This window comes from Palaemon carinicauda, chromosome 39 (genome assembly GCF_036898095.1).
Source record: "Palaemon carinicauda isolate YSFRI2023 chromosome 39, ASM3689809v2, whole genome shotgun sequence".
NCBI lineage: Eukaryota > Metazoa > Arthropoda > Malacostraca > Decapoda > Palaemonidae > Palaemon > Palaemon carinicauda.
In genome coordinates, this window is record NC_090763.1 from 25,235,815 (window position 1) to 25,259,552 (window position 23,738).

General features: G+C 41.5%; 1 protein-coding gene across 1 annotated transcript in view; it reads left to right on the plus strand.

Moving 5' to 3' along the window:
- LOC137631093 (nuclear pore complex protein Nup93-like) overlaps positions 1-23,738 on the plus strand; it is a 479,887-nt gene that overhangs the window by 55,188 nt on the left and 400,961 nt on the right. Inside the window, exon 2 of the mRNA XM_068362728.1 lies at positions 14,210-14,392. Within this exon, the coding sequence (XP_068218829.1) occupies positions 14,217-14,392 (176 nt within the window). The 5' untranslated portion in view covers positions 14,210-14,216. The remainder of the gene's footprint in view (positions 1-14,209; positions 14,393-23,738) is intronic.

Here is a 23,738-nt window from a genome sequence, read left to right on the forward strand (position 1 = left end):
TTGACCTGTCTATAGTCCGAACGGTCGCCTCAGGATAAGTTCCATGTGGGGCGGTCCAAGTTCTGGTGGTTTCAGGCAACGTTTAACCGGACTTCCTGGCCCCTATGGGACCAGCGGAACTATTAGACCTGCAATGGGTGTTGACCTATGGAACCTCTTGATGGTAGTGGATATTCTCGTCCTTTCCCCACATTCTTGATGCTGTTCTCGGACTCGTCAAAGGAAAGGGGGTGGGGGCCATGTTCCGGTCCAGGCCTATGGTCAAGACCTGAAGGATACCTCTCCATCATTCAGGCAGGCTTAGGGGTCGTAGTCTGGCCCCTCTACAGATCTTACAGCTCCTGCCGAGTCGCTCCGTGCGCATCGACTTCATGATTCTGGCGTGTTCTAACCAGCAGGGGACGCATTTTCACACCTTCACATCTTGCAGTAGAGATACCGGGATGATTGAGAGACTCTCAATACCACCATCGGCTCTCTCATTCCAGGCAGAGGAATGTTCTCTCCGACTATCCGAGCAGAGCCTCGTAGAGAGTGTGTACCTGGGGGTCTTTGACCTTGAGTAACCAGCAAGTCCTGGTCTGGGGGACCTGATCGCGACAGCTTGGAACCTCAAGCTTCCGCTGTTCTTCCCCCCAGTCTCAGACTCAGACTCAGACTCTGGCAAGATGCATTCCGGTGATGGTGGGACAACTTCGACGCCTGCGTCTTCCCTCCTTTTTGTCTGTGGAGAATGGGTCTCAACAAGACCAGGTTGTCTGTCAACCTTTCAATGGGAGAGCTCCACTGGGACTATGCGCAGAACGGTTTCTGGACCCTCTGCTTCCCCTGACGGAACTCCCGGAGAGCTTCTCCCACGGCGCAGACTACTCAAACAACTACACTGCAACATCTCTCCCGAACCGGGGCGTCTCTTCGGCTTCATGCCTGGAGACACTACGCCTCCTCCTCAAGAAGAGACAACCCGATACAGTCGCGGTACGGAGGTCGCGTCATCTGCGATAGTCATCCGCAGGGGTCTTCCAGGCAAAGTGAAGAGTCTTCGGTGGTTGGTGCCGTGGGAAATATACCTCTTCCCTTGAGGCCTCTTCTCCAGCAATAACGGTCTTATTGCCTTTCGGCGGGAGGAAACTCCTTTCCGCTCTCGGCAATGAAGCCTGTCGCTCAGCCTTTCCCTGACCTTCAGGCTTAAAGGAATAACTTTTTCCTGCCCGCTGGATCTTTCCTCGCTCATGCGAAGCTACGATCGTCCCTGCCCTAGTCGGAGGAAGACCTCCAACTTGGAGCATGGCTCGGACTTTTTAGTCCCTTAAGAGATCTTCTCAAGACCCTTTATGACAGGCCTCGGATTGTATTCCGCCTTGGGTCTCCTGCTCACTCTGGCCACGGCCAGTGTGTAAGCAATCTTCTTGGTCTCGTACGACTCCGCCCTTTCTAAGGAAGAGGGGAAGGCAACATTCAGGTTCGCTCCTGAGTTGTTGGCTAGACTCAGAATCTGGGGGTCCCAGCCCTTCGGTCCAATTCCTTCAAGATTTCGAGTCTCAATTCTGTATCTGATGTCCCAAGACCTTCTCTTTCTTGCCAGTAAAGGAATCGAGAGGTTAGCTTTGGGAACAGCTGCAGTTTGTCCTCAGTTGCAGCCGATTTGGGAGCACAAGGAGGACACGGGGGAGAGTCACCAGTATACCTCTTCAGCCCGGATTCAATGACTTTCATCTCGACCTGTCTCCAGACCCTCCCCCGTCACGTCGCCCTACAGCACGATGTTGGATACATCGCAATGTCCCTCGCCTTCGAGTAATACTACTCTGTGACGCAGGTGCTACAAGCTGGAGTCTGGAAGCGTCTAATGACCTTCGCAGCCCGCTTCCTGCAGGGCGTGACCCACAGGAGTCTCGATACGTTTTCTATCGCTTTGTGGTGGCTACACAACAGCTGGTCTAACCTCAGGCTCCTTTTTGGACAGGTAGCAGAAGGTTGAGGGCATTGTTATCAGGTTTTAGTCTGCATGAACGAAAGAAGTATGTCTGACCCTTATTTCTTTCTTCATCATCCCCTCTACGGGGAAGCAGCATCCTGGTCTCTGCATAGCTGACCTCGAACCTCTGCAGGTAAACCATGCTTCCTTGTGTTCCGAGTATTGAGTCAATACTGTCGCGTCCCCCATACCCTGACGAGGTGGTATTGGGAACGTCCTAACCCAGTGTTCCTTCTGGAACTCCAGGTCAACTGCCTAGGACGGGTCACACTTCTTCCTTCACACACAAGCTTATGTAGGCCACACGGTTCCTTGCAGAGCAAGGAACTTGTGAGGTGCAGGGACTCCTTTTCTCGAGTGCGACTCACTCGGATTCTGAGTCCTCGGGTAAAGCCAAAGCCAGTATGGCTGGGGACTTTCCACCCTACCTAAGGGGTAAGTCACCCAATGTAAATAGCGTGGTTTGAATTTCGGTTACGGAACAAATGACAAATTCGAAGATAATTTGTATTTTTCTTAACCATACAAACCTTAGCTATTTACACATATTTGCCCGCCAGCCCTGTCCCCCAAGACAAGTCCTACCTCTAAGTGAAAGTGAGCATTCATCTGTGTGTGAGGGGGGGGAGGGGTAGCTAGCTACCACTCCCCTACCCCCCCGCTAACTAGCGCGGGGGTAATACACCCTCGTTAAATTCTAATGGCTCGCCATTTCAGCTGCGCTAAAAGGTAAACCCAATGTAAATAGCTAAGGTTTGTATGGTTAGGAAAAATACAAATTATCTTCGAATTTGTCATATTGCTTCCAGATTTGTGATCTTAGTTGGGACAATTTTTGTACTGTGGGTTTTATACTAAAAGCATTGTTACGTGTTTGGATTAAGAATAAAGAAAAGGGAGTATAGTCGTGGAGCCCCTTATCAAAGAAATTTTTAATTTGGATGCATATTTTTATGGCAGTGTCAACATAAAATATGAAGCATATGTTCCTTTCGTACGGTGAGTGTTCATAGTGTGCAAAACATATCGTCATTCAAAACTTTGTTCAGTAACAAAATGTATGGTGGACACAGTTATTAGTTTTGTTCATGTGCTGAGTGATCATAGAATGTATAATGTTGGGAGAACAAGTGAATATACTGCACAGTAAAGCTAATTCACATCCTATAGGATGGCATACAATGCATGATAATATGTTTGTACCTACACAGATACAAACCCTTGTCGTTTAATTGGGGTAATCTCTGGCGCACTTTATGACTATATAGAAGAATTCCTGTGGGTTTGGCAATATTGTATTGTTACGCCATGTACCCTCTGCCTCGAGCAGATTATTATTATTATTATTAAATGCTAAGCTACAACCCTAGTTGGAAAAGCAGGATGCTATAAGCCCAGGGGCCCCAACAGGGAAAATAGCCCAGTGAGGAAAGTAAATAAGGAAATAAGGAAAAATAAAATATTTTAGGAATAGTAACAATATTAAAATAAATATTTCACATTAAACCATAAAAACTTTAACAGAACAAGAGGAAGAGAAACTAGATAGAAAAGTGTGCCCGAGTGTACCCTCAAGCAAGAGAACTCTAACCCAAGGCAGTGTAAGACCATGGTACAGAGGCTATGGCACTACCCAAGAATAGAGAACAATGGTTTGATTTTGGAGTGTCCTTCTCCTAGAAGAGCTGCTTACATAGCTAAAGAGTCTCTTCTACCCTCACCAAGAGGAAAGTAGCCACTGAACAATTACAGTGCAGTAGTTCACCCCTTGGGTGAAGAAGAATTGTCTAGTAATCACAGTGTTGTCAGGTGTATGAGGACAGAGGAGAATCTGTAAAGGATGGGCCAGACTATTCGGTGTCTGTGTAGGCAAAGGGAAAGAACCGTAACCAGAGAGAAGGGTCCTATGTAGTACTGTCTGGCCAGTCAAAGGACCCCATAACTCTCTAGCGGTAGTATCTCAACGGGCGGCTGGTGCCCAGGCCAACCTACTACCTATGATATAAATATATAAGCAGCCACTTAGCTCTTGGTCACCACGACAAATGGTCATCTGTTACTGACCTCTCAGTGCTTTGTGTGAAATCTTTACTCTGTTCCTTCACTAATAAAACAGCAAAGCTGGAACATGGCGGTTAAAACTTTCAATGAGGTGTAAACAGTCCAGTAGGTAGTTGCCTGTCAGCAGCAGCTAGGTAACCGTCCCCCTCTGGATCGCAGGTATTCACTTTGATTCCAGCCAGTGGAGAGTGCAGACATACCCCCCCCCTCTCTCTCTCTCTCTCTCTCTCTCTCTCTCTCTCTCTCTCTCTCTCTCTCTCTCTCTCTCTCTCTCTCTCTCTCTCTCATATGTGGAACTATGGCAGAATTCTATTTTGAAGTTAATATTCTTTTCTAGTGTGTTTGTATGGGATTGTTGTCATCATGGAGGTTATGTGGACATGCCTGAGAGTACCACCAGAGACCTGTGGTACTTTCATGTGCGGAGAGTGTGTCATTGATGTGGATCCTTGTTTAAGCAACTGTGTAATGAGCATAGGAAGTGGCTATCCTACCAATGGGTGAAGTTCAGCAGGAGGGAGAAGAAGATCCTCAAAGTCAAAGAAGGCCAGGCATGCTTCTTCTTCCACTGGGACTCTCCTTTCTGAATCTTCTCAAGAAGCTTCTTCTAGAGCATGCTTGAGTATGACTGTGAGTACCTTAACTTTCAGGCAAGCTCAGGGACAGGGAAGTGTTGTCAGTTCCCCTAGTGAATTGATGAAGTCTTCTCCTGGGTGAGCCTTATCTTTTTCAGAAGGCGGAGGTGCTGCGAGTTTTGCGACCGTCTCAGCATCCAGGACTCCTGTTGGAGGATAACCTTCAACGTATCCTTGCCTTGAGATGTCCAGTAGAAGAGAGACTTTCAGAGGGATCTCTTCAGGTGGAGTCTGCTGTTGTTTCCTCACCTGCAGATGGCACTTTAGAAGAGGAACTTCCACTTACCCCTCCAACTTCCCAGAAGGCTTCTTCAAGGACAGCATCTCATCACTCTTCTGCTTCCCATAATTGCTCTTGTTCTTTGGAGCTCACTCCTTAGGTTGCTTGCCATCATCCTCGCATATCTTCCAATGTGGAGGTTTATAGCAAACGATCACCATCTCTTCGGACTTCTAAATCTTCCAGACCTTTGACCAGTCTGTTGTCATCATGCTCCAGGCACAGAGACGGATCTCATTATTTCACTTCTAGGAAGAGAGCGTCTTGTTCTTCTTCTCTGCCAGACTTAATAGTGCCAGTGCTTCCTCCAGCTCGCTATCAGCATTGTCACCCCTTGGAGGTATCAGGCAAGCGCTCTTCAATAGGCTCCTCTAGTTTTCCCGGCAGGTCTTAAAAGAGGACTCGTCCTTTTTCTTCGACTTCTCTCCGTCAAGCTAGGTGGTCCAGTTCCTTGTACAGCCGCACTTTGCCATCGGGATCCAGCAAACACACTTCATCGTGTTGCAAGGAAACCTCGCCATCGTAGTCCAGCAAGGCTCTGTACTCCAGTTGGGCATTCACCTCCTTGTGCCAGCAATTGATCTTCTACAGGACGCTCCATTCTATGCTCTCTGTCGCAGTCCAGTTGGTGCTCTCTATCGATATCCAGTTGGCACCCTGTGTTGTGGTCCAGTTAATGCTCTCCTTCACAATCCAGATGGATAACTTTACTTTTATGGTCTACTAAGTGCTCTTATAGCCATTGAAATTCATTGTCCTTTGGGAATGAGGAGCTTTCTTCTTAACCTAAGTGATCTCGCTCCAGTTGGGTGGAGCTTTTCCTTTTGAGAACAAAGGACATCAAGCAGAGACACTCCAAACAATCATTGAGCACGTCACCTGTAAGAGGTGGTAGGGGTAAGTTACCAGCTAACCCTTCCTCCCCAGATAAGACATCTAAGAACCCTTTGTTTTCAGAGTTTGGTACACAGTCTTGTTCTAAGCAAGAAAATCTACTGTTCCCAATTGCTATGGTTAACATAAGCTCAAAACGAAGGGATGGGAGGAGAGTTCAGGAGATGCCTCCCAAAGGAGATAGGATCTAATCAAGTTTGATTGACCCAAGCCAGCAGCTTCTTCTTTGAGGACGACGAATGAACGGGACCCCTGTCTCAGTTGTCTTGAGACTTAGTCTCCTTTCGCCACGGGCACTTTATGGAAATACAAGTTGGGACTGAAGACTCGGAAAAAGCAGGTTCCACCAGTTGATCCCAGGAAATATCTTCCGAATATGAGGCTCTCAGATCATGTGAGTGAAGCTTCATCTCTCGTTTTGGCCTCGCGCCAATCCTAGAAGACATTCCATCTCCTTTGTGAGATGCAGAGCGATCTCAAGAGAACAATGATTCCAAGGACTCGGAAGGGATTACTCCTGAACCTGCAGGCCCCAGAGAATGAAGAAGGAAAATGTTGTGTAATGAACTTATCTCTTCATAAGACAAGCAGCATCTCATCTAAGATAATGGTCATGACAAGTCTGAGTGAGAGGTAAGAATGTCTTACCCTTCTTTCCTCTTTTTCCTTCCCCTCTCTGGGTGTACAGTGATCATGCCATTATTTGTTGGATCGAACATTGATGCAGGTAAGCTTCCGTACTAAGCAGTTTTTCTATACGAGTAGATATAGAACTATCTCCCCTATACTTCATACGAGGGGGAAGATGAACACAAATGTAGACAACCCCATTACTGTGCTTTGAAGTGACCACACTTTTTAGACAATTTGCCCTTTTATGATAAAGGTTCTTCATTGACTGTTGCCAGGCAAGAACCTTGTCTGTCGTAAACGAGAATGTTTTCTCAAGTGATTTTTAGGTGGAATGGTGTCAACACTTGTGCACCCTCCCAGGTCAAAGTGTTTGTACATCCTTGTCTGCTTGGTTATAGGGACTTTCTCTCTCCCTAGGATAAGTTTCCTATCAAAGGATGAGGAACAATTCACAAATTTTGAAAGTAACTCTCCTTTTTCTTAATTATACTAACATGAGTCCTTCAAGTTTTACTTCCTGCTACAACCCCCACAATGCTAAGGTGAAGGTCAAAGTAGCTACTTACTGTGCTGGCAAGGGGGCCTGTTTTCAATGCCAACACCATATGATGTTAAAAACCGAGTTTAAGCTACGCTAAAAACATACTCCTAATAAAGGACCCAGGTTTGTACAGTACTGTATACTGTAGTTAGGAAAAATATAATTTTCAATATTAATCTTACCCGATAATCATGTAGCTGTCAACTCCGTTGCCCGACAGAATTCTACGGAAGGGATACGCCAGCGATCGCTATACAAGAGGGGGGTGTACTCACAAGCGCCACCTGTGGCCAGGTACTGCAGTACTTCTTGTTGACACCACCTCAATTTTTCCTCTGTCGTGCCTCCGGCTAGACCTAAATGGATACGCTGTTGATTCTGGAGTTTTTGCTCACGATTTGGTGATGTATTTGCTCTAGATTTTAGCTTTCGCTATTCAGGAAGTTTTATTATTAGCTTAGCTAGCTTTTGGAATTAATTTGATTAATTATGGTGACGAAGAGAGTATGAACTCTCTTTCACCTTTAGATGGCCGACCCTTCCCTTAGACGGAAGTGTTGGTGTCTAAGAGAGTATAGACTCTCTTTCTTAATTTTGCTTAACAAAAGTTATAGATTTATTTTATATCTCTCCGCCTTTTATAGGCCTCTTCGATTAACTTTCTTTTTTTTTTATAAACTTATTAAAATTAATTTTTATATTTGTTTATATTCGACCTTTCCTAATACTAGGCGGTCTTTTCTTGTATCGAAGTTAATTAACATTGAGCCCGTCATTTCGGTTTTACCTTCTCATATTATGCTATTTTAATGTTTTTGAAAGAATTTCTTTGATAGTCTCGTACTGTTTTCAAAGTGGAACTAACGTTTTGTTTTGTCTCTGCAGTTGTTGACGTTCAGAACGTTCAACTTGCGCTCTATCGTTACGATAGAGAGAGAATTTTCACGGTGTCACGTTGCAGTAAGAGTAAACCGTTTCTAGCGTTTTGTTCATTCTTTCTTAGCTTAATGGTTTTAATTCTAATAAAGGAACTTTTTATTTGGGAAATCTTTCAGTTTTTTTCCTTTAACAATAATATGTTTTAACGATATATTTGATTGGGCTCTTCTCTCAGGTTCTAAGTCAAGAGAGAGAGAGAGATAGAGACGGAGGGAGAGAGAGGAGGATAAACGTTTCGTTCAAGCGAGTAACGTTGTTATCGTTTTTGCTCTTCTCCCTAGTCTCTTTAGGGGAAGAAGGTAAACGTTTCTAGAGTTTTATTCTTGTTCTCAAGCTTTATGCGGTGAGGGATTTTAAACGTAGTTTATTTGATCTAGTGTTTAGTCTCTTTCCAGCCACTGAATTATTTATCTTTCATTAGATTTTTCTGTTACATCGTAATTCTGTTTTCGCAATTATTAACTTTTAAGGAAGGATAGAATTGCGTGTTTCAGGTACAAACCACTTAAAGTTTCGAGTTCAGTGAAATAAGTGCAAACAGAAAATCAAAAGTGATAAGTGATAAGCGCAAAGTGTTACAGTGTTGCGTTCGAGGGTTCGTCTGTTCGTGCCAGTTGTTCGCCTAGTCTGGGACCTCTTACAAGCTCCCAAGCCCAGGGGAGAAGTAATGTCGAAGGACTTATGGGTTCAGCAGGCCTTGATCGACGAACAGACGTTTTTCCCTCCGTGGTTTCGGGTGTATCTACACACGTTGCCGACGTGATCACCCCACCCACACAAAGACGAGAGAGCCCTTTCTTTCCTCGTCTGCGGTAGAGGTTTCTCGCAGAAACCATGGACCAATCTTGCAGCTTTTAAGTGCAAGTCGGTCCCTTCCGCACAAGTCCAACTCCTAGGTGTAGCCATTAGCACTGGGTCAGTTCGGACTTGCTGCAGTACGACAACTGCACACCTCCCAGAGAGGCAAGGTGGTATCGCAACAGGCAGTAGCTCCGTCTGTTGCCGCACCAGCTGTTTTAGACCCTCAGTCTCAACGGACAGTAGCTCCGTTTGTTGTTGTCTTTCTTAAACTCTAGTGGTCTTTGCTGCAGTCAATGCAGTCTCAGCTTGCGGTGTTGATGCAGGAGTTTCAGGCAGAGGAGGTTAATACACCTCCTCCTGCGAACGCTCCTCCTCCTCTGCGCAGTACAATCTGCCAGACGTATGAGGTTGAGGTTCCTCAGGCTACCTCCATGCGTGAGCTGCCGCGTTGGGAGTTGCCAGTTACCAGCGTTGTGCAGCAACCTCCACCTTCCTTAAGGCAACCTCAACAATGGGAACAGGAGTCTTATGCCTTACATCCTCCTCTTCCTTTGAGGCAAGAGTTTCTTGCAGTTAGACCATCTTCGAGGCAACAACCTCTTGAGGTACGACAACCTCTACCATCCTTGAGGCAGCCTCCTCAGCTCTCGCAGCTGCTACCTCAACTTTCCTCAAGGCGAGAGCCTCAACTCTTGAGGCTAGCACCTCAAGAACCTCAACTCGTGAGACAGGAACTGCGTTCTGCGCAGCCGCTACCTCAACTCTCGCAGCTCACACCTCAAGAACCTCAACTCGTGAGACAGGAACCTGCTACTGCGCATCCACCTCAACCCTTGAGGCAAGCGCAACTCTTGAGGCAGGAACCTCATGCTATGAGTCAGCCACCTCAACGCATGCATCTGCCACTTTCTCCTCAGCTTGAGCCTCTTCCCATTCAACTTTGAAATAACAAATGACAATAATAACACCTCATTACTTTCATAACTTGCATTTGTAAAGCATATACATGTATGCCTACACAAACATTATGATAATGGAGGTTATTCGTATTACTTAAAAAAAAAAAAAAATATATATATGTATTCCTTGCAATATATTTTTAACAAAATCGCAAAAATATGGCAAAAATATCTTCAAAACAAAAATGAATCATGAGTTATGAATATAATGTAAATATTATGTTGATATTAAAACCCCATGCAAGCATGCATGAAGTAATGCAGTGTTGCCAACAGGGCGGGTTTCCCTTTCCTGAGGTGAAGTAGATTATAGTACGTATATTTAGTGCAGCTTAATTCTACGATTATCATGCCGGCTATCAAATTCATCAACAAAACAGTCTAAATCAATTCCCTCGGCACGTGCACTTTCAATGGACAGTAATGCGATATTACTCAATCTAGCACTGGTCATGGAATTTCTGAGAAATGTTACCCGCCATGCAACATGCTCTGCTTACCTTACAGCATGCTCTACATACAGCATGCTCTGCATACAGCATGCTCTGCATACCTTACCGCATGCTTCTCAGTCACACATCTTTGGTTGTTGCCAACTCACTAGACTGTCAAGCAGTTTCATAACGTTGCCTTCTAGTCTGCTGCTTTTGCACCAGTGAAACCCTCACTGAGAGAACTTAGCTTTTCTCGGATATGGTCCCTGTAGATGAGAAAGTGCTTTTCTCCCTCCTTCTGATATTCCCTTGAGGACTCTGTCATTTGGAGAGGAGCCTTTAGCTGCGTAGCCTCCTATGGACTTTTATTTAAGCATAACATGCTTCCAGGGAAGGTAATGGTTCCACTTCAGTCGCTAACCCCGTCTGTTACCACACCTGCTCCCATAGACCTTGAGCTGTGTTGCAAGACATGCAGTCCAAGCTTAGTCCTTGTTAGAGGATTTTTTTGTTTACGGAGTCAGTGTGTCACTGGGAAGACGTTCAACAACCAGCAGAAGTGACTTGTTGTGACGCAGTGCGGCAACCTCAGCAACCCGATAAGGAGTTGTCTGTACGACCCAGACAGTCTAGACAGCTTCGGGTTGTCACTGTACTTCCTCGCTTCCCCATGGTTGACAGTTCACAGACTGTGCAGCAGTACCATGATCTTGTGTCCGGCTCCGTCAGACTACTGGCTTTTAAGAGCTCCCACAAGTCGTCGCTGTCTGGAGATTCTCAGATGGACTATGGATCTGACCAAGGAACTGGGCCTCCTGGTCAATTTTGAGGAGTCCCAGCTCGTCCCATCCCAGACCATTGTCTACCTGGGTATGGATCTTCAGAGTCGAGCTTTTCGGGCTTTTCCGTCGGCCCGAAGGATCTTCCAAGCCCTAGAATGCATCCAGAGCATGCTGAGAAGGAACCGATGCTCAGTCAGGTAGTGGATGAGTCTAACAGGGACACTTTCATCGCTGGCCCTGTTCATCGTGTTAGGGAGACTCCACCTCCGCCCCCTTCAGTATCATCTAGCTGCTCACTGGATAAAGGACATGACGCTAGAGACGGTCTCAGTTCCTGTTTCCGAAGAGAGGAGGTCTACTCTCGCGTGGTGTAAGAACAGCTTTCTTCTCAAGGAAGTCTACCTTTGGCTGTTCAGAAACCCGACCGCCGTCTCCTCTCGGACGCATCAGACACGGGCTAGGGTGCGACTTTGGACGGACAGGAATGCTCGGGAACATGGAATCAGGAGCAAAGGACACTTCACATCAATTGCAAGGAGTTGTTGGCAGTTCTTCTGGCCTTGATAAACTTCAAGTCATTCCAGCTTAACAAGGTGGTGGAGGTGGACTTTGACAACACCACAGCCCTGGCTTACATCTCCAAGCAGGGAGGGACTCTTTCGTGGAAGTTGTTCTAGATCGCAAGGGACCCCCTCATCTGGTCAAAAGATCGAAAGCTCACGCTGGTAACGAGGTTCATTCAGGGCGGTATGAATGTCATGGCAGATCGCCTCAGCCGGAAGGGTCAGGTCATCCCCACAGAGTGGACCCTTCACAAGAATGTTTGCAGCAGACTTTGGGCCCTGTGGGGTCAGCCAACCATAGATCTGTTCGCTACCTCGATAACCTAGAGACTCCTGTTGTATTGTTCTCCGATTCCAGACCCAGCAGCAGTTCACGTGGATGCTTTTCTGCTGGACTGGTCCCATCTCGACCTGTATGCATTCCCGCCGTTCAAGATTGTCAACAGGGTACTTCAGAAGTTCTCCTCTCGCAAAGGGACACGGCTGACGTTGGTTGGCTCCGCTCTGGCCCGCGAGAGAATGGTTCATAGAGGTACTGCAATGGCTGGTCGACATTCCCAGGACTCTTCCTCTAGGAGTGAACCTTCTACGTCAACCTCACGTAAAGAAGGTACACCCAAACCTCCACGCTCTTCGTCTGACTGCCTTCAGACTTTCGAAAGACTCTCAAGAGCTAGGGGCTTTTCGAAGGAGGCAGCCAGAGCGATTGCCAGAGCAAGGAGAACATCCACTCTCAGAGTCTATCAGTCTCAAGGGGAAGTCTTCCGAAGCTGGTACAAGACCGATGCAGTTTCCTCAACCAGTACCACTGTAACCCAGATTGCTGACTTCCTGTTACATCTAAGGAAAGTAAGATCCCTTTCAGCTCCTACGATCAAGGGTTACAGAAGTATGTTGGCAGCGGTTTTCCGCCACAGAGGCTTGGATCTTTCCACCAACAAAGATCTACAGGACCTCCCTAGGTCTTTTGAGACCTCAAAGGAACGTCGGTTGTCCACTCCAGGCTGGAATCTAGACGTGGTCCTAAGGTTCCTTATGTCATCAAGATTTGAACCTCTCCAATCAGCCTCTTTTTAGGACCTCACATTAAAAACTCTTTCCCTCGTGTGCTTGACAACAGCTAAAAGAGTAAGTGAGATCCACGCCTTCAGCAGGATCATAGTTTTCACATCTGAAACGGCTACATGTTCCTTGCAGCTCGGTTTTTGCTAAACGAGCTTCCTTCACGTCCTTAGCCTAAGTCGTTCGAGATCCCAAGCCTGTCCAACTTGGTGGGGAATGAACTGGAGAGAGTACTTTGCCCAGTTAGAGCTCTTAGGTACTATCTAAAAAGGTCTTAACCTTTACGAGGACAATCAGAAGCCTTATGGTGTGCTATCAAGAAGCCTTCTTTTCCAAGGTCTAAGAACTCAGTTTCTTACTATTCAGGCTTCTGATTAGGGAAGCACATTCTCATCTGAAGGAAGAAGACCTTGCTTTGCTGAAGGTAAGGACACATGAAGTGAGAGCTGTGGCTACTTCAGTGGCCTTCAAACAGAACCGTTCTCTGCAGAGTGTTATGGATGCAACCTATTGGAGAAGCAAGTCAGTGTTCGCATCATTCTATCTCAAAGATGTCCAGTCTCTTTACGAGTACTGCTACACCCTGGGACCATTCGTAGCAACGAATGCAGTAGTAGGCGGGGGCTCAGCCACTACATTCCCATAATCCCATAACCTTTTAACCTTTCTCTTGAATACTTTTTATGGGTTGTACGGTCGGCTAAGAAGCCTTCCACATCCTTGTTGATTTGGCGGGTGGTCAATTCTTTCTTGAGAAGCGCCGAGGTTAAAGGTTGTGATGAGGTCCTTTATTATGGGTTGCAGCCCTTGATACTTCAGCACCTTAGAGTTGTTCAGCCTCCTAAGAGGAACGCTGCGCTCAGTAAGGAAGACGAACTTATTTAAGGCAGAGTAATGGCTCAAGTCGACTTCCTTACCAGGTACTTATAATTTCATTGTTATTTTGAATAACTGATAATATGAAATACGGGATACTTAGCTTCTTGATATACATGTACACTGGTTTTCACCCACCTCCCTGGGTGTGAATCAGCTACATGATTATCGGGTAAGATTAATATTGAAAAATGTTATTTTCATTAGTAAAATAAATTTTTGAATATACTTACCCGATAATCATGATTTAATTGACCCACCCTTCCTCCCCATAGAACCAGTGGACTGAGGAAAAATTGAGGTGGTGTCAACAAGAAGTACTGCAGTACCTGGCCACAGGTGGCGCTTGTGAGTACACCCCCCTCTTGTATAGCGATCGCTGGCGTATCCCTTCCGTAGAATTCTGTCGGGCAACGGAGTTGACAGCTACATGATTATCGGGTAAGTATATTCAAAAATTTATTTTACTAATGAAAATATCATATTTCTTTGAAATTTTGTGATATATCTTGCTATTCATTTCTGGTTTTTGTTGCTTCAGCTGATTTTGGTACATAACTTCCCCTATTAAACACATTATTTGGAATAGCGACTAGAAGTAGACAAAGGTAAAAGTAGGGTTGAGTTTTCATTTGTGGTATCTTTTCAGATTTAGAAGTGACCATAAACAAAAAAAGTGATTAATTTACTATTTTATACTGAGTTTTGGTGTTGATAATTTGAGCTGAAAATACAGTAAGCTTTCAATGGTTTTTTTTTCTGTATCTTCAGATTTACAATGAGTGGCCGTAACTTGCAAGAACTGTTGCAGCAGGCTGAACACCTAGCCAGCAACTTGAATGGAGGTGGGGAGCTTCCAAGGGTAGATCGCTCCTTGCAACAGATCCTTCACACGGGTCAGCAGCTGTGGGCTCGCCCGGCTGCCCCGGGACCGACAGAAAATGATGCTCAAGCGTAAGTACATAATTTCTTTTAGATTTTCTAACCAATATTTCCCCTGTTGAATTGGTATCAATATAACCATGAATTGTTTGTTATGGTTGGAGTTAGAAGGGAAGGTTTTCCAACAGGTATGTCAATCCTTTTAGTGAATAAACCTTACCACCTGCTTTCACCAGCACCAGAAGCAGTAATTTTCTTATGCTTTTTTTTATACTGTAATGGATCTTTTTTTTTCTCTAGGGTATGTTATTGTGGAGAGCTACTTTTCTTAAAGGTTTTGTAAATATATTTTTTCCTTCTAAAACTCAATTTCTTGTTGATTATGTATTTTGATAAGATGGCTGAGGGGGTAAAGAAGAGGTTATTTATCTTCAGTGCATATTTTCATGTAAGAAAGCTTTTAGAAATATCGATGGAGGGTATGAGCGTTGAAAGGAATTTTGATAAGAAAGCTGACTTGGAGTTTGTGAAATGTTGTTGCTGTAAATGTTTTGCTTTAAATAAGAAGTTTTGAATATAGCTTTGGTTATATTTAACAAAGAATTTATCAGAGAAATTAATGTAAGCTACGTGATTGGATGCAATGCTTAGTTGGAGACGATGTGACAGAATCAGTATAAGACAAAGCGTTGGAATGGAACAGAAGTTATTAAAGCAACAAGTCTTCAAGTTAGAATTATATTGTTAACGAAGTATTTCGTGGATACAACACAATTCCCAGGAAAGAATATTATTGTTTTATGTTACAATTCCCTCTTTTTAATATACATTTTTTTTTTTGTCCTAACTATGTTTCCATGTCATAAAGTGTTTTTAACATAAGTGAATTACTTCAATACAGTATTTAGGTGTTGTTCGGTTACAACTTTGTAAGAATGAATATCCTTTGTAATCCAAGGATGTAATGCGTAGGTAAAATTTTACCAAGCATTATTATGGTGCAAATAATAATCAATGCTATTGTTATATATATATATATATATATATATATATATAATTTATATATATATATATATATATATATATAATATATATATATATATATATATATATTTATTTATTTATTTATTCTATGTTCTTGACAATTATTACAGTTTATTATCACAATTCCAAATAAATCTGAACAGTATCCTACTTATATACACACGTTTATCAAGCATGAGGACGAACGGTCAATATAACGTAGTCTGCCGTCACTTCCATTTTCTATTGTTGTATGATAGTTTTCTGTGATGACGCTTATAGGAGAGACTAAAGTAAGCTTAGGTTTCTCCAATATCAATGATAATTGATAGAATGTTGTCATTTTCTTTATCGTGTTAAACTCCTCTGGCTGTGTAAGTTATAGTTTACTTTCTAATACGATTAAGATAGCGTAGGTTTTTATAGCCTATCAATTTGTTAAAGGGAAACTATATGTGACCTGACAGTGTAAAAAAAATTATCCAAGTCATTTTGACCCTTCTAATTCTATGATAAAACTTTTTTTTTTATCAGATCAGCCAGAATATGTATGCCAATATTTGGTTATTTTTTTTTTTTTTTACTTATCATCGTCATCGGAACTAGAATTTTAAATGAAGGGCACAATGACTGCCCCCCCCCCCCCCCCTCTCTCTCTCTCTCTCTCTCTCTCTCTCTCTCTCTTATATATATATATATATATATAAGAGATATATATATATATATATATATAAGAGAGAGAGAGAGAGAGAGAGAGAGAGAGAGATTGCACTTGATATAGATTTACGATATAAAGAATTTAAATCTCTCTTACTGGATGAAGGTGGAGGAATTTTAGTGTATACATACATACACGCCTTGTAGCTTACTGCCCAGTGATAGATTGAAGTCCCATGCAACATCCACAGGGACACAGGTGCATAGTTAATTGTTTCACTTCAGCTAGCTCTCCAACTTCAATTTGAAACCTTGGTCCAATTTTCACGCCAATTATGAATAAATCTCTCCGTTCTTAGAGGAGCTCACTTGGAAGCTCCTGTTGCTGCTTTTTTGTTGTAAGGATCTTGCTGGAAAGCTGCTGCTACTTATTCTTATATAAGGAGCTGTCAAGGTAACTTTCTGCTGCTTTTTTCTTTTCAAGGAACATACTGAGAAGCTCCTGCTGATACTGCTTTTTCTTTGAAAAGAGCCTTCTGAGACGTTTCTGCTAATGCTGTGGCTCTTTTTGTGTGCTGCTTACTCAGTAATTATTGATGCTGCTTTTTTTTCTTTGTAAATAGCTTAATAGGAAACTTATGTCTGCTGCTTTTCTCTTGGTAATGAACATTCAGAGAAGGTAATGCTGCTGATTTTCCTTTATACGGAGCATACTGAGAGGTTCCTGCTGCTACTGCTTTTTTTCTTTGTAAGGAGCTCACTTGGAAGCACTTGTTGCTGCTGCTGCTTTTTTTTTCTCTGCATGGACCATACTGAGATGGTCCTCACGCTGCTACTTTTTTTACTTCATAAGGAGCATACTGCGTGGCTGCTGCTGCTCTTTTGTTTGTAAGGAGCTTACTGTGAATCTCTTTACTGCTTCTACTGTTTTTTTCTTTGCAAGGAGCTTACCGTGAAGGCCTTGCTGTGGCTTCCTTTTTCTTTCCAAGGATCTTCTGGAAAGCTGATATTACTACTATTTTTTTCTTTGTAAAGAATTTACCAGAAAGCTACTGCAAGCTGCTGCTTATTACTCGTAAGAAGCTTTCAGGGAAGCTCATGTTGCCATTTCATTTGCAAGATGCTTACTGGGAAGTTGCTGCTGAATTTTTTTATTCTTTTAATAGTTTGTGTCCAGTTGTGTCATGTCTTTTTTTTTTTTTTTTTTTTTTTTTTTTTTTTTTTTTTTTTTTTTGATTGAGGATATTTTGGTTTTGTGTTTACCAATCCCAGGCAACACCAGTTCCAGCGATCCCATAGTTTTAATTTATTCTTCAGTATTAACCTTGTAATTCTTATTAGTAATTGGTCACCCATCCGACCACTGACCAAATTCAGTTTTGACCAACTTTACCCGTAATTGACTACAGAATGGAAACACCCAGTTGGAAGTGTACCTCCGCCAGAATTTTCAGTCCCCTTTCTAAGCTGAGAATGAGAGTAAAGTTTTGCAGGCCGCATTAATAGTTTTTTTTTTTTTTATTAATAACGTAGTTAATATAACCAATGCCTAATCTAACATTGACCTCCGAACTATATTTGTTAGTTCAGCAGTCTTTCACCTTTAGTAGTATATTTATTAACCTTCTATTCTCATCAATATATTTATCAACCATTCGCCATTTGCAGTCAGCATATCATCGTACAAAGGACACGCGATAGCCGTATCCCGTATATGGCTTTTACCCCAGACATTTAGGAGCCATTGTATTGGGAAATTTTAAACATTCCATTCTTTGACATCAGTTTGAATGACAATGAACTAGTGCCTTCATAGGTTGCGCAATTCACGGGCCAAAGGTACAGTCCTTGAGTCCACCCTCTCTAATCGTGGTGGATGTAACGCTTGATAACTTACAATTAATCCTTCTTTTTCTATGTCTCCCAAATCTAAGGCGAGTAGCCAGTCCAACACACCTTTGGTGGAATTTCCGTAAAATTCCTCCACTCGTTTTTTAGTCCAAATTTACTAATAAACAAACAAACCAATTGAAATAAACTAAGACTTGTTGAAATAAAGAACGCCTAAGTATTAGAAAGATAGATAAGTCCGAGAAGAAAGTCATTTTGTGAAGTGAATGGGCCTTGATTGAGCTCTCACTGAATTTATGATTATCCAGTATGATGAGTGAAATTGCCATCAGAAAGAATGATGTTGGCTCACGATTTTAGATTACGTTTGACGAGCCAAATCCAGTTTGAATCGGCGAGAAGTTATGGGGGAAGCTCTCTACCTTGACCGTAATCCAAGGACTTAGTATTCATTCTGATGTGGTTTTTATAGTTGTCGATTATTGTAATATATTGATAGTGGAGTTTTTATAGGGGTTTTATGGTTTACGTGAGGTTTAATTATGAGGTTTTCTCGAGTACAGTTTTGCCAGTCCTAGCCCTTTCAAAGAGAGAGAGAGAGAGAGAGAGAGAGAGAGAGAGAGAGCTAGCTTCGCTAAGTTCTACGATGACTGTGACTACCTTTTCTCAAAATACGGTTGTTAAGATGATTATACTCCAATACCTAAATTCAGATGGTCAACAAAAATGCTCATGTATTTGAGCAGACACATAATGTATCCGTTTGAGTAATTAACATTTGCCATGAAAAACAATGTTATTAGATATTTACTTTTCCTAACATTTACGCTTGTCTCTTTTACTACAGTTTCGCCAAGGGCAGGGAATTATTTGTGATTTTAACACACACACACACACACACACATATATATATATACACATATATGTATATATATATATATATATGTATATATATATATATATACAGTATATATATATATATATATATACATATATGTATATATATTTATATATACAGTATATATATATATATATACATATATGTATATATATTTATATATACAGTATATATATATATATATATATGTATATATGTATATATATACATATATGTATATATATTTATATATATATTATATATATATTTATATATATATATCTATATATATATTATATATATATATTTATATGTATATATCTATATATATATATTTATATATATATATATATATATATATATTAGAGAGAGAGAGAGAGAGAGAGAGAGAGAGAGAGAGAGTTTTTTTTTGATTGACCGGTAAGAGTACCACACATGCTTTTACTCAACGTTTAGCAATATCTAGTCCCGATTGTGTAACCTTCACAGCGTATCAGTTATTCTAGTTGATGAGTCTGTTAGGTGACATACAGTAGGTAGCTTTAGTCACTTTAGTGGCAAGAGAACTTTGCAACATCGAACGCATGACTTGAGATAACATTATTTTTTTCTTCTTGTTAATGAGTCTTGGATGCTTTTTCACATTTATATTTCATACACTATTGAAGACCCAGACCTACATGGCTGAGGACTATGAAGCGTGAAGTAGATGATGAATGGCGAAGTATTGATTTCAAAGCTCAAGGTAGAGACGACTGGCGAAATCTAACCGGGGCCCTTTGTCTCAATAGGCGTAGGAGGAAATGATGATTGAAGAATTGGTATTTCTAATAGTTCTCTACATATTCTTTAGACAAAATAAATCTTTAGTAATGTGCTGTAGGGATTGAATAGTGATGCTGTAATCGAAATGGATAAAAGATTTGAAAGAAAAATAAGTCGATTTGAATACTACCAAGAGATGATATAATATATTGGTCTCTAGGAATATTGACACTTTGGGAAAATTGCCTACCTAGAATCCATTTCAGGAATTTGAGTCTTGTTTTTTTTTTTTTTTTTTTTTTTTTTTTTTTTTTTTTCTCAATATCAGATTAATTAATAGATCGGTATGTTACTTTGAAGTTGTGGTGACCTAGTGGTAGCGTCCTTGTCTGGTACTTGCCAGATTAGGGTTCGAGTCCCGTTCAAACTCGTAAGTTCCTTTGGTCGCTGCAACCTCACCATCCTTGTGAGCTAAGGAATGGAGGGGGGGGGGGGTTGTCTGGCGGAGCCTATAGGTCTATCTGCTGAGGCATCAGCACCCATTTCCGGGCCCTCCTTGGGCCTAGCTTGGGTGGAGAGGAGGGGGTCTTGGCCGGTGATCATATGTCACTGTACCTTGCCTCAAAATATACTTTTTTCAGGCACTGTTTTTACTCATGAATTTGATGAATTAACCAGCAAACTGAATAACGATTTCTGACATAAAAGCTTGAGTACTCTTGAACTTGTCATGAGTATCTACTTTACAGTAGATTCCTTTATACCAACTTTTCCTCTTTAGTGACTCCACCATTTATCTCCTTACCCTTCCTTTTCTTTTACGTCGTTACACGTTGTAACGCAAATAATTTAATGAATTTAATTTTTTTACATAATTTTTTATGGAAAATTATTAGTTTTTTATTTTGAATTCACTGTTATATTAATTTAGTTAAAAATAATGGGCTCAAATCACAGACTTTTCATGACATTTGAGACAATGTACTCGATATCATAATCTCTCTCTCTCTCTCTCTCTCTCTCTCTCTCTCTCTCTCTCTGTGTAAAGGGGATAATAGATTTGGAAAAGGAGTGAAGAGAGAGAGAGTAAAGGTTTAAGGTTAAATACATCTGTATGAAATGATACAGTATTAATATATTAGGTAAATCAAACAATTGGGGAGACAAATATTGACATGTATTAATCTTCATCACTACCATCACTGTTTAAGAATGAATCATCCTCGTCATCACCCTTTACTTTGGTGATAATTGGACCAGTTGTATGGTATGTACGTTACCGGAGGACCAATACTCATCCTCGAACTTTCAGGAACGTCTTATTGCATCTGCTCACACATCCCTTGTTTAAAGGCCGCTCGTGAATGGCAGAGGCAAGGCACAGTAACATTGCCCTATCTAGCAGGATAGTGCCCTAGAGACTGACCATGTATGTATATGATCAGCGCCCAAGCCCCCTCTCCACCCAAGGTAGGACCAAGAAGAGCCATGCAATGGTTGCTGATGACTCAGCAGGCTCCCCCAAACACCGCCTATCCTTAGCTCATAACAATGGTGAGGTTGCAACGCCTAAATAAACTAACGAGTTTGAGCGGGACTCGAACCCCAGTCTGGCGTTCACCATTCTGGGACATAACCACATCGGGCACCACAACTTTGCTTGTTCAAGTCTAGCATTTAAGGTCTGCCCTGATAAATCTACGTAGCGAGGAGCTTATGTTTCTTTTCATATACCCCAAAATTTGTTCATGAGCGTTGACCTCGATGCGTGCAGGGGGCAGTCGATCAACCTCATGATTTCATTCACGCATCATATTGTCCACTTGGTACTGTGGTTCGGAACGATTTTGCTTGCGCAGAAAGCACTACAGGCCAAATGGCATACGATGAGTTCGGTATTTTGGTTGGATTTCTTGGACTTCAATCACTTTTAGTGTGTGTAATGACCGTAAAAAATTGTAGTAAGCAATATGTTACTTATTCAAGTTTATTCGTAATTTTTGACAAGTTTTCTCCCTGTTCTGAACTTGAAGATATAGATTAAATGCTTTTTTTTTTTGCATTCAGGAGGACATCTCAGCAACGTAAACTTCAAGAAACCCAAGATACTGTACTGTTCAACCATGTAGGTCGTTAGCCCATTTCATCCAACATAGCTCAGTTGAAAAATTACCGTAATAATATGTACCAGAAAACATTCCATTACGAGAGAGAGAGAGAGAGAGAGAGAGAGAGAGAGAGAGAGAGAGAGAGAGAGAGAGAGAGAGAGAGAGAGAGAGAATGATGATTACCTCCGCCAACGAAATTGGAAGGAGGTTATATTTTACCTTTTATTTGTGTTTGTTTGTACGTGTGTTTGTGAACATCTTCCTGGTCACAATTTTAATCAGAGAGTATTGAAACTTGCAGGGATTAGCTGTTGAGGAAAAAAAACTGAAAAGGATTAGATTTTGGAAGGTCACGGTCAAGCAAAATGTCCATCTCGCGTAATCAGCCATAAGTTCGGACATCGTTGTCTCAGAGACTTCAAACTTGGTTCATATTTTAATGTATGGAAATCCACGCCAATTAATACATGTTGAGATCAAAGGTCAAGGTCGAGAAATAAGCTGCCACGGTGGAGGTCTGCGCTCTACTGAGTGCCCCTCTAGTTGGTGAATGAATTTAAAGAGAGACGGTGAAGTGAAGTTTAAGGAATGAGGAAGTGTGGGTGAATTCGTAAATTTTGACTTTGAAATTAGTGTTTTTTTTTTTTTAACACAAAAATTCTAGGAGGGTGTGAGAAACTGTTTAAAATAAACATAGTAATTAATCGTTTGATTGGAAGGATATTTGCAACATAGATTATTTAAACTCCCTGAATTGCATAATAGAAATATTGCAATCCATTCGCATATTCATTAAAGAAATGTATAGGAGGAAAAAAGTAGTTTATTACACAATAAGTATTTTAAGAATTAAATCACAAAGAACACAAGATAACATAAAGAGAACGCAACTTGTTTATTAAAAAAATATATGCACAAGAAATGGAACATAAATATCTCATTTTATCGTAGGAATATTGCCATCCATTCGCATATTCATTTAAGAAATGTTTAGGAGGAAAAAAGTAGTTTATTGCACGATAAGTATTTTAAGAATTACATCACAAAGAACACAGAAGAGAACACATTTTGTTTAATAAAAAAAACATCTGCACAAGAAATGGAACGTAAATATTTCATTTTATCATCATAAGTACTTTGCTCTAGTTTACGACCAAGTCCTTTATTCTGGCATTTACATCTTTGTACTTTTTCTTAACTTCTTTCTCAGCTGTTGCTAGGCGTTCCTCATCCTTGAGGGCGACAGTCTCCAGATATATGGTGATGGGCGTTCCATTCTGATTTATTAAGCACATTACGAAATACCTCCACGTTGTTATTTATCCTCGGTGAAGAATTTACAACGCGGCTATAGACGTTCCATGTCTCTCAATTCCTATGTATGTTGCTTCATAATAAGCGAGAAATTCCTTTGGGGTCACATCATCAGATGAGAATTCTTCAACAAACTCAGTAGCATCTTGGTTTGCCACAAAACAAGGGATGGAAAATTTCGCATTTTCAAGGAAAATTTGCTTTTGTTGTGGTACTCTTTTTTTAAAACGAAGGTCAACCATTTATCTATTGAGCGATTGTGAAAAATGAAAGAAACACCTACTAAGGGATACGCTATTGTTATTATTATTATTATTATTATTATTATTATTATTATTATTATTATTATTACTATCTAAGCCATTACCCCGAGTTGGAAAAATAGCCCAGTGAGGAAAGGAAATAAGGAAATGAATAAATGTTATAAGAAGTAATGAACAATTATAATCAAATATTTTAAAAACATCAACTACATTAACACATATTTCATATATGAACTATAAAAAGACTTATGTCAGAGAAAACAGCCTTTATTCCGTTGAAAGCAGCCTTTTCAAAAATCAGTCGTTATATTTTCGGTTTCTGCAATACTTACAAGTTCACTGATTGTTTAGTTCACTGATTATTTTTATAAAGTCTTCTATATGTTAATTCAGGCTTGTTTGGTACTACTTCAGGTATTGTGTCTTAAGTGCAGAGGAGGAAGAGGAAGGGGTGGATGAGAGAGAGAGAGAGAGAGAGAGAGAGAGAGAGAGAGAGAGAGAGAGAGAGAGGGGGGGGGCTCTGAAACGCCTTTATCGCATACTGTGGTAATGAAACCCCC